At 37.7% G+C, this 12,350-nt stretch overlaps 2 protein-coding genes across 2 annotated transcripts; both read right to left on the bottom strand.

Annotated features, from left to right (window-relative positions):
* Positions 1–936, bottom strand: LOC101633199 (olfactory receptor 8D4-like). Its single transcript, XM_004689151.1, has one exon. It carries the CDS (start codon positions 934–936, stop codon positions 1–3), a length of 936 nt encoding a protein of 311 aa, XP_004689208.1.
* A 6,250-nt stretch (positions 937–7,186) lies between these two features.
* LOC101632973 (olfactory receptor 8D4-like) lies at positions 7,187–8,122 on the bottom strand. The gene has a single exon (XM_004689150.1). The coding sequence runs from the start codon at positions 8,120–8,122 to the stop codon at positions 7,187–7,189; it is 936 nt and encodes a 311-aa protein (XP_004689207.1).
* Between the last annotated feature and the right edge of the window lie 4,228 nt (positions 8,123–12,350).

Raw genomic sequence — 12,350 nt, 5'->3', positions numbered from 1 at the left:
TTATGAAGATGTTTTTCTCCTTAAGAGCTTCATCAGTGCGTTTTGAACTTCCTTATTCCTCAGACTATAGATCAGGGGATTTAACATGGGAATCACAATGGTATAAAATACAGAAGTGACTTTCTCCTGGGTGGCTGAGCTGCTGGCAGCAGGTTTGAGATACATGGACATGAGCGACCCATAGAATATAAGAACAGCTGTCAAGTGGGAGCCACAGGTGCTGAAAGCCTTGGACCTGCCCTCTTTAGACTGGATGTGGAGGATGCTGGAGAGGATAAAAACGTAGGAAATGATGATTGTCAGGCTGGTAGCTACCATGTTAAATCCCCCAATGACAAAAATCAAAAGTTCATCAATATACGTGCTGGAACAGGAGACTTTCATGAGGGGAATGATGTCACAGTAATAATGCGTAATGATATTTGATCCGCAGAAATCCAACTGTAACAAAAAAACTTCATAAACCATGGAAAGGGTAAAACCTACTGAGAAGACAGCAGCCACCAGCAGAGAACAGACCCGAGGGGACATGATGACATTGTAGAGCAGGGGACTGCAGATGGCGACATAGCGATCATAGGCCATTACTGCCAACAGATAGAACTCAGAAACGGCAAGCATACAAAATAAAAAAAACTGAGTCATACAGCCAAAATAGGAAATAACTTTATCTCTGCTTAAAAAGCCTACTAGCATTTGGGGCACAATGACAGAAGAATAGCAGAAATCTAAAGACGACAAACTACTGAGGAAATAGTACATGGGAATGTGAAGTTGAGGACTCAGCCCAATTATGGAGATCATGCTGAGATTCCCCACCACTGTAACTATATAAATCCCCAAGAAGAGGAAGAAAAGGGGCAGCTGAAGCTCTGGTTGGTCAGTTAATCCTGAAAAAAGAAACTCTGTGACTGTGGACTGATTTCTTACACCCATTCTCCTGTGCAAATCTGTGGAGATAATAGAAAGAGTCAAATTAGACAGGCAGAGACTCACTCAGCTCAGCTCCCATTCTCGAATCCAGTTTTTCTTATCAGTGCGGAACCTGTTTTATACTTCCATTGAGGACAGGTTTTTATTCACCAGAAAGTCAGCACTCAAGTAAAATAGTTCATTAGCATCTGTCTACCTATAGATTTTTAAGAATCATGCATGAATTTCACATACAGTGTATTGTCTCAAATTCTTTTAGCAAAGTATAAAACCTTTAAGTACAGATGCAGAGATATGCTACAGACCATAGGAGATATTTTCTAAAGCAAATCAGTAAAAGGGCCACATAAAGAAAATGTTGTTTAAAAAATACTTTTCTAATGACGTAGTTCCGTATATTGACCCTGCTTCTGGGATTTCAGTAGAAAGGGTGTCCTTTGTTAAGGCCAATAAGGATTTCTGGGCAAGGTTTCCAAGTGTGTTCTGCAAGGTATCAATTCTGGTTGTAGATATTTAAGAAATATCCTATGATTTGAGGCATGTAGCTTTAAAAATGTTTCTTTCCTTGGAGGATACTTCACAGCCTCAATAACTATAATACAGAGTATTTTAAAAACTTACTTGGTGATTGACATCCTTCTCACATAAACACATAACCAACCAACCAACAAACACATTTGAGCCTTATATGGCTCAGGCTGTTTGAAAACTGACTTTTCATTCCTAAACGGCCTCTACTTTAATCATAAACGAGCCTTCTGGCCAGAAGCCTGTTTGCCCTACACTGCAGTAAAGCTGGATTTTCTGCTCTTCTTCTGCTCTTCTGCCTATATCAGCAACCAAACAACCAGATATTTGTGTTTCTACAAGAGGTGCTCCTGTGCAGTGCTCCCCTTCTCCCCAGGAATTCTCCCAGGAGGGGAAAAGGTGGTCCATGTGGGAGCTGCCTGCTCAGTTTCACTTAGGCATAAACTCTGAACATTTTGACCTTTTTCCACAGTTGAATTTCTCACAAAGTTCTCTCTTTTCTGTCTCTCATTTTTTAACAAGTGACTGTACAGAGCCCCACGTCAGCATATTCACAGCCTCACCAGCCCATGAACTATCTGTCTTTAGAAGCTGTTATGTTTTTCTGCTTCATTCTGCCTCCATAATGAAGTTTTATTTTAGGACACACTTCCTTTGGGCCATTGGCATCCTACAATGTTGGTGCCTCCTCCTGGTTTCCCAAGTCAGTTTAAACAAGGAAGCTTCATAACACTGCACATGTTTTTTCTCAGCAAGTTCCAGTTTCATGGAACACTTGCCTCCTGTATCTGTTCTTCTTTTCCTGTCTTGAGGGATGAGGACAGAGGAATTATGTGCAAAAGGGAGATTGTCCCATTGTGCCTCGAATGTTAGGGACATGATCTGGCATCCTCTTTTCCTTTCATCCCTTGTGGACAAGCACTCACAGGTATAGTCCAGTTGCAGGAAAATACAGAGAAATAGCAAAGAATCTCTCAGAAGCCCATCTATTTCGCTTTTTATCTTCAGTATCTTTTCATAAATGCTTTCTAGATGCTCTTTGCTTACAGACAGCACCTACTTTGATCAGGTTTCTAATCCCCACACATTTTCCTATGCCTGTTTTTAATCCATGTCCTGCATCTGACAACTGTCCAAGATAGCTGCCTCTTTTTCCTGCTTCCTAAACAAACCTGTGTGGTAAGTGCTTGCTACTTAACAGGTAGTCCCCAACATCATCTCTGAGAGAGAATGTAAAACGTACAATATCATGTCCCAACCCACACCATTGAATCAGAACCTTTAATTTAACAATATCTGGTCTTTATGTGTGTACATAGAGTATGAAAAGCAGGTATTGCTTTAGTCTCTTTAGAGATGAAATCTCTCAGTGTTCTTATTTTCTACTTTGAATTTCTCTTTGTTCTTTTCTGTGCCTGAAGGTACTACATGAGCATACAGAGCTCACCTTTGAAAACATCTGACAATGAGAGCCGCCTTTATGACTGCACAAGTTTAAGATAGAATTGTACAATTTTATGTTTTAGTACTTTTTCCTTTAATAGCTAGGAGTTTAATTTCAAGGAGTTTAATATGTCTGTCCTTATATAACAAGTGTTATACTAATGTGTCTTAAATCACATAAACAATGAACAATGCTAACTGATATCTATTTAACCATAATTTCACCACCCTTAAAACAATTACTGCACTTAATTAATGTGTCATGCCTCTTGTAGTTCAAAAGAAATTTGACAATTTTACTAGAAATCAGTATATTTAGAATTTCTACATCATATTTGACTCTCAGAGTATCTCTGAGCTTCATGTTTTAATCTGTAAAAAAATAAACACTTCAAAGGATTTTTGTGCAAAATAGACAGTTAAGTATGAACACAATTTGTGTATAGCAAGGTCTTCATAAACATATTTGAACTGCTACAGTTCTAATTTTGGTATTTTCACAGATTAATCCACAGATCAGCCTCTAGGGCCTTAGATAAGATTAGTGGACAAGGCATCCTGAGTCCGGATGTATGTCCAAGGCCTATTCCCTCTAAACCAAGGCTCAGTGACCTGCAAACTGACAGAAACACCTGTGCTCATGTGGACAATCAGAGTTGATTTTAGAGCATGTTCTAACACCTCCATAATATGGGCATCATACCTCTGAAACTCACCTTCCCCTTCTGAAGACTTAGCTGAGCGTTGCTGCTCCTAACCTCATCATGTTAGGGATAAAGAGGGAATAATTATATCATTTCATTCTTCAATGTCTAAACAATCACAGTAACAAGAATCAAGTTTAATTAAAACTGTGACTTCTCAGTTCAAGTGTTTAAACCTGAAAATATAAAGGTGACTGGTTTCCAAGGGTTTATCTCCTGAGGTATAGAGCAGCCTGAATAATTACAAGAACTGTCATTACTGGCCTATGAGACTTTTTAATTATGAGGAAACCTCACCATGCAACAAGGTCACATTTCCAGAGTAATACAATTAGTATAGTCCAACATCAGAATATATTTAGATTGCACCAATTAAGAGAAAAAACGAGAAATACAAGTTTCTCATGGAAAGTATTATTCCCAGTAGAGGTTGTTTCCCTGTTTTAAATGTAAAAATTATGGGATAATTTTATTTATGTATTTTGTTATCTATTTGATTGGCACACAGAGAGGATCTGACAATAGTCCTTCAGAACATTGCAATCTCATGGACAGAACATTGCCCAACACAAATCCCAAGAAAATGTTGAATGAATAATGCCAAGTGCTCTGTGGAATAAGCATCTGGATTGTGCATGCACAGAGATGGAGCAGATTACCCTCCATTGCAGGAAGTAGAATATTTAAGAATTAGTAATTTTAAGCTATTTTAAATTTAGTTTGTAAAATATATTTTTTTAAAGATTTATTTTATTTGTACATACAGAACTGGGGTACAGGCCAGAGGCTCAGGGGTGGTGAGAGGCTTCAGCAGAGACAGAGTGGGGAGCAGAACAGGCAGATCGATGAAGTACACTGCTGAGGGGAGCAGTGGGCGGGCCAGGAGAGGTCTGTCACGCCATGTGGTCACCTCCGGGGCAGGCGGGAATCGAACTCATGTGGAAGTGGCTTTAGCTTCTCAGTGCAGTGCTTTAACCCGCTGCGCCACCAGGGAGGGCCGTAAAATATATTTTTTCTTGAGAAAATATTTGGATATTGCAGTGCTAGTGAATCTCCCACGTATCACTCATTGTCCACCAGCTGAGTCCATTGTGCTTCCTTCCCTCATTGTTCTCCTGCTCCCTCCAGCCCTTTCTCCTTAGGATGCTTCAATTCTGTAGTCATTTTTCAAGGGCAGATTTTTAAGTTTGTCTTCATCAAACTCTTAGATTAGTTGCTTTATATCGCACATATTAGTGACACCTTTTTATATTTATCTTTTTCCTTCTGTCTTACTTCACTTAGTGTTATCCCTTCCAGCTCATTCTGTGTTGCCATAAATGTCATCCTTTTTTTTTTTTTGCCAGAGTAATATTCCATATAATCTGCATCTTCATGATCTACTCATTTATTCATTGACATTTAGGTGGTTTCCTTAACTTGGCTGTAGTTAATAGCACTGCAATAAATATGGAAGTATAATTTTACTTTGAAAGTAGTGTCTTTTCAGGTAGATGATCTTGTCTATTCAAACACCGCTAATATAACATTGTTGCATATGTTGGTTTGTAGTCTTACTTTATCAAAGTTGAAATTTACTTTGTCAGAAAATTTATTGCTGATCAGCTCAGGCTTTCAAGTTTTGTCATACCTTTTTAAAATGAAGATCTGGGATAGCCTTTACTAGAGAAGTAATTAAGCTTACTATTGGGTCATCTGGTTCTTCAATCTGTATAAAAACAGATCTTTTTTTCTGACTAGATGGATTTAGGATTCCACCTGTTCTCTGCACTCTGAGATGTGTTCATCCTACAGCTTCTCAGCTGCTAGGCTTTTCTTGGCTTTGTTAAGTCCCTCTACATACATGGGTGTTTGGCCAAGGTATTTCCTATGAAGATTTATGCAATCTCTGTATCTGCTTAATGGCTCACTTATTGGGTGCTGTGTACCAACATTTCTAAAGCCTTCACCTCACCAAACTCTGATACCAGTCTCCTCAACACAGTTACTTTCCCTGAATTGTGGTCTAAAAGTATCCTCAGATGGAATGTGCTAGTGGTGACAGGGTTCACCTCATTGTGTTGCTTCTGTCAGGAATCACATTCCTAGGACACCTATTCTGCAAAATATAAAAATAGATTTAAAAAACTTTGACCTGTTTTTCTGTTTAATTATGGCAGGTACTTAACTCTGATCAATGATTTTTTCCCCCCATAGGCAATATGTAAATTTGTGAAGTTTATTAATATTTTTTATTCTTTTTTTTCTGAAGCTATGTTTTAAAATGTTAATGCTGACATGATCTGGCATGTACCTCCTTACTAAACCTCCTTTGGTATCTTTTTATCCTTTTTTTGTGAATTTTCAACCTTAAGGCCTATTTCTTGAAAATGCCAAGCTTGTTGCATCTTTGGTATTCCGTGCCTGCTTCTGCCCTCATCTTTTTGCATAACTGTTCTCTCAGTTAGGGCTCGATAAATGTGTCTTTTTAAGGAGATCTGTCAAGTGGTGTCCTCATTCACTCGCAAGTGTATGCCTTACTTCTTTCAAAGCATTTGTTTGTACCTAGAATTAGCATGCTTGTTTATTTAATTACTTCTGTAATATATGCCACTCACTCACTAATTAGAAACCTTGTTCATCATATTCACATAATATCCCAGACCTTAGAAACATACCTGGCGATAGTGCCATGATAATCATATGCTGAGCAAATGAATAAACTGACAAATTGGATACTGCATGCAGTGCATTATCTTGGTTTTATTATATAACATTTTCATCTTTTATTTAATTCAAATGTATAAGGATGAAATTGAAAGTGTGGAGTTTACATGCTGAATAAAATGCTAACTCAAAAGAATTCCACAGAAATTTGCAAAATACTGTTTATATAAGATTTTCTAAATATCTTGTACAGAAAAAATATAAGACATTTAGAAAAGACTATAAATACGATGTCCTCATCTAGATATGGTGTCCTTGCTTGAGAAATATGTTATCAGGTAAATATGATAAATCTCTTACCTGCAGAGACCATGTTAGTCCAAGCCTTTGCTGGATCTTCTGCATTGAATTCATGTTTGATATTTCATTTATCTTTAATAGGCCTTAGGATGTGGATATCTATTTTCACCATTATTTAAAATTACAATGATTTCTGTCTCTCTGTTCAGTATTTCCTATCCAAACTTCCAAAAGAGAAATCTGTTTATTTAAATAAGATAAATAAAAGATTGCTGGATCAGCAACAATTTAGTATGTATTTTTTTTGTCTGATATGAATGTGTCTTACAAGATTTTGTGTATTTTATAGATGTAGCTCAGAAATTAAATATAATTAATGATGCTCAATCCAAGCATGGAATTAAACTGGTGAAATTTTGCACTTTCACAATGTTTTTGAGCATTTTATTAAACTGTGAATATTTTGCAATTGCAATCTAATATTTCAGATACTCATTTAGAATTATACCCGTGTATAGCTTTATCAGTAACATCTATATTTTCCTCTAACTTCAGATTTTTGAAAGGGTCAGGATAGAAACATAAACTTACATACATGTTATTATACATAAATAAGTCTTAATAGTTATTCACTATGAAGATGGTTTTCTCTTTAAGAGCTTCATCAGTGCATTTTGCACTTCCTTATTCCTTAAACTGTAAATCAGGGGGTTCAACATGGGAATCACAATGGTATAAAATACAGAAGTGACTTTCTCCTGGATGGCTGAGCTGCTGGCAGCAGGTTTGAGATACATGAACATAAGAGAACCATAGAAAATAAGAACAGCTGTCAAATGGGAGCCACAGGTGCTGAAAGCTTTGGACCTGCCCTCTTTAGACTGGATGCGGAGGATGCTGGAGAGGATGAAAACGTAGGAAATGATGATTGTCACACTGGTGGTTACCAGATTAAATCCACCAACAACAAAAACCAATAGTTCATCAATATATGTGCTGGAACAGGAGAGTTTCATAAGGGGGACGATGTCACAGTAGTAATGCTTAATGACATTGGATCCACAGAAATCCAGACTTAACAAACAACCCTCAAAAACCATGGAAAGGGTAAAACCTACTGAGAAGACAGCAGCCACCAGCAGAGAACAGACTCGAGGGGACATGATGACATTGTAGAGCAGGGGGCTGCAGATGGCAACATAGCGATCATAGGCCATGGCTGCCAACATGTAGCACTCAGAAATGGCACACACACAGAAGAAAAAAAACTGAGTCATGCATCCAGAGTAGGAGACAGCTTTATCTTTGTACAACAACCCTCCCAGCAATTTGGGCACAATGACAGAAGAATAGCAGAAATCTAAAGATGACAAACTACTGAGGAAATAGTACATGGGCATGTGAAGTTGAGGACTCAGGCCAATTATGGAGATCATGCCGAGATTCCCCACCACTGTAACTATATAAATCCCCAAGAAGAGGAAGAAAAGGGGCAGCTGAAGCTCTGGTCGGTCAGTTAATCCCGAGAGAAGAAACTCGGTGACTGTGGACTGATTTCTTATACCCATTCTCCTGTGGAAATCTGTGGAGGTCAAAGAGGAAAGAGTCCAGTTAGAAAGGCAGAGACCCAGCTCAGCTCCCATCCCAATCCAGGTTTTCTTATCAACCTGGAGTCTGTTCTGTCCCTCCACTGAGGGCAGGTTCTCCACTAGGAAGTCAGTCACAGGTAAAACAATCAGCACCTGTTTACTGTAATTATACAAATCATACATAAAATTTCAGAAACAGTATAGTGTCCTAATTTTTTTATTTTTAGCAAAGTATAAAACTTTAAATGTAGTGTTTGGGAAGAAGAGTACTTGCTAAGGTCATGGAGGAGGTTTTCTAAAGCAAATCAGTAAGGTAAGGACATAAAGAGAGGCTGTATGCTGAGGAGAAACTTTTGCTAATGATACATTTGCCTATGTGTGATCCTGTTTCCAGGATTTCAGCAAAAAAGGTGTATCTTGGTCAGGCCAGTAATGATTTCTGGGCAGTGTTTCCAAGTGTGTTAGGTAGAGTTGTATTAACTGGGTGGTGTGGTAATAACTGTATGCGAATTAAGTATCCCAGGATCCTATGATTTGAGATATCCAGAGCTGAAAAACAAGTTTCTTAACTGGGGGATATTTCAGAACCTCCAAAATAATGTATAACTCATAATACTTTTGAAACTTTTAAACGATCTTCTCCCCCAACAATTACAGAAACACATTTTGATATTCTTCAGCTCAGCGCAGTTAGAAAACTGAATTTTCATTTTGAAGTATCCTCTGGTTTATCTAATCATAAACAGACTTTCTGATCAGACTCATATTCTTCCTACACTTCAGAAAAACTAGATGGTAGAAGAGCAGCTGCGACATGTGTCTGCTCTCTGAATTGCTGCCCATTTTCATGGCTGTGTGACCACTTACAAGAACACTAAGCAGGATGTAATGCACTTCTCCCAGTACTGCCAATGTTGGCAATTCAAACAACCAGGTATTTGTGTTTCCAAAAGAGGCTCTGTGTGTCACCCCCCTTCTCACCCAGAATTCTTCAGGAGGGGAAAAGGTGGTACAAGTGGGAGCTACCTGTTCCAGGTTCAATTAGACATCTCTGAAAAAGCTGATCATCCTTTGGTGATCTCCCCCACTTTCTCTCACCCCCCCTTTTTTCCCTCTGTGTTTATCCAGAGGTTATAAAAAGCCCCACTCAGGTATCTGCTTTAGTAGGTTCTAAACCTGACCAGCCCAGCATCTACTTGTCTCCAGGTTTTTCTTATTTTTTTTAATTATATTTTTTATGTCTTTACATCATTGTTAATTTTGTGCACCTTTTCATCTCAGTTGTAATCCCCATGGACTTTTCACCACCAATTCACCCGTGTGCCATCACCATAGTCCAGTGCAATTTTCCCACCCTAGTTCTGATCCCATTCCCCTTTCCACCCCAGTAAAATGTCTCTGGTTTATAGTTGTTCATTGTTTTGTTTTTACTCTATTGCATTGGTTTCTCTCTCTTGGCTCCCCCCCACCCCCCAATTCCTTATGCTTCTTTCTCCAGGCTTGTCAAGGAGCTGTTCCTGGCTTCCTTGTTCCAATCTGTTATTGCTCTGTTAGGGCACACTTCCTTTGGGACACTGCAGTTTCTTAAGGTGTTAAGTAAATCATTCTGAAGTCCCAAGTCAGCTTAAAACAAGGAAGCTTCCTAACACTGAACATATCTTCTCTGAGCAAGTTCTAATCTACAAAACACTTAACTCTTTTATTGGCTTGAGGGAGGGTGGCAGAGTAATTATGTATAAAACAGATCGTCCCATTGTGCTTTGTGTGTTAGCGGCATATGCTAGAACCTTCTTTTCCCCAATTCCCTTGCCAGTGAACTCACAGAGGTGTAGTCTAGTCACAGAGACCACACAGAAAAATGGCAATCTTCAGAAGAACTTGTACTTACACCCTCTGTCTCTTAATACATAGTTCAGTGTGTTCATAATAATGCAGACATATCTACTCTTGTCTAATTCCCAAACTTTTTGTCTGTTTATTTGTTTATCCCATGCTCTGCACCTGTCTGACTTTATACAAGCTGGCTGACTTCTTTTTCCAGATTTCTAAAAGCTGGTTATTCTCCTTTAGAGATGAAATCTCTCTGTGTAATTATTTTAAACTTTGAACCTTTCCTTGCTCCTATCTGTGTGTGCCTGAAAGCACCTCATGGTCAAATACAGCTCATTTTTGAAGTTATCCTATGATGAGGAGCCTCCTTGGATGATTCTATTCAAGATTAAGATTAAACAGTGCAGTTTAATATTTTAGTACTTTGAGTCCTATATTAGAGATTCCAGCTAGAGTAGTATTTTTTATTGGACAAATGTTATATAAGTGTATCATAACCTTCACCAACAGTGAACAATGTTTAATGGTACCTGTTTAACCATTTGCTAAGAAGTCATTTCTACTATTTTAGGACTAAAATTTTTTGACCATCTTTAAAATAGTCTATTGCACTGATTTACCTGATTCAGGTCTCAGGAATCATAGCAAGTTGAAAGAAATTGAATAATTAGAGAGTGTTTTAAAATATTTCGATGTACCTAAATATCATTAAAATGATGACAATTAAAGAGTATTTTACAAAGATGGAGTCTCAAACAGCATTGCCCAAGAGAACTAAATTGCATAATTTACATGTTCTGAAAGCCCATTTTAAAAAAAAGAAAACATTTGAAGTCAATTTTAATGCTATAATTTATTCTTCTGGTATACCCAAATCATCTAATTTTGAAAAGTAATGATATCAAAGTTAGGCTTTCACATTTTTAAAAATAATCTTTGAATTTCATAAGGCATTCATGCTGCAGCACTCTAAAATGAAAGGAACCACATTTCAAATGTTCAGTAGCAACAGGTACATGTAAGGCTATATATTGAATAACAAGGCTTAGAATATTCTTTTCACATAAATCTGACTTCATAGTCAAAAAGCAATGTCCACTTTTTAAAGAAAAAAAATTAACAGAAGTTACAGAAAGAACATTGAACCATAAATCATTATATTTAACTTCAACACCAACTCTACAATTTTTAGTATAAAATTTTACTCATCAGAATGTTTCTGTGAACGTCATGCATTAATTGGTAATATAATAAACACTTCAAAAGAGTATTGTACAACTTAGAAAGTTAAGATTGGGCACACTTTGTGCATTGCAAGGTCTGCATAAACATATTTGTAGTGTCAAAATTCTATTTTAGGACTGGTCATTTCACAGATCAGTCTCTAGGGCCTTTAGGTAAGGTGAGTGGATAAGGCACACTGAGTCTGGATGGATGTCCAGGGCCTGTTCCCTCTAGACCAAGGCTTAGTGACCTGCAAACACACAGAACCTTCGTGTTCATGTGGACAGAGTTGTTTTTAGAGCCTTTTATTTAAAAAAAAAATAGTTTATTTTTACATCATTTTGTGCCTTTTTCCATCTCAGTTGTAATCCCATTGGGCTCCCCATCACCAGATCACCTGTGTGCCATCACCATAGTCCAGTGCATTTCCTTCCCCCCATTGTTTTTGATCCCATTCCCCTCCCCACCCCAGTAAAATGTTAGAGCCTATTTTAATGCCTACATAATATGGGCCTCATACCTCTGAAACTCACCTCCTTCTGAAGACATAGCCGAGTATCACTTTTTCTAGCCTCATCACATGAGGAATAAGGATGGTTTAATTATACCATTTCATCCTTTCATGTGTAAACGACCATACTACAAGAACCAGGTTTAAATGCCATTGTGACTTCTCTACTTACTCACATATTTTATGTCTGGAAATATAAGGACTAGGTGTCCCCAGAGGTTTCTTATCTCCTGAGGTTTAGCAGCCTTTATTATATTTTAAAAAAATTAAAAAATTTGTTATTGTCTAGAGGAACTGAGGGGTAGAGTGAAATAAGTCCGAAGGAAGAAGGAAAATATCAGATAGTCTCACTTATAGGAGGATTATAGGGGAAACAAATAGAGGATGATGGAAAAAATAACAGTTAAATAAAACACAAAACAAACAGACAACTATAATCAGAGACATTCTACAAGGCATGGGGAAGCAGTAGATAGAGATAGGGTGGGGGGGGCACTGTGGTGCTGGTGCACTGGTGAAGTGCTGGAAATTCTACCGGGACTACCCCTGCGAAAAGAAAGAAACACTAAAAATAAAATAAAATAAATTAAAAGCACAGTGATGTAACATATATATAAATAAAGCAAAAAAAGAGAATTGAAG

This window comes from Condylura cristata, unplaced genomic scaffold (genome assembly GCF_000260355.1).
Source record: "Condylura cristata isolate star-nosed mole 26May11 unplaced genomic scaffold, ConCri1.0 scaffold00025, whole genome shotgun sequence".
NCBI lineage: Eukaryota > Metazoa > Chordata > Mammalia > Eulipotyphla > Talpidae > Condylura > Condylura cristata.
Note: the sequence above shows the minus strand (reverse complement) of the source record. Positions and strands in the feature narration are given on the sequence as shown.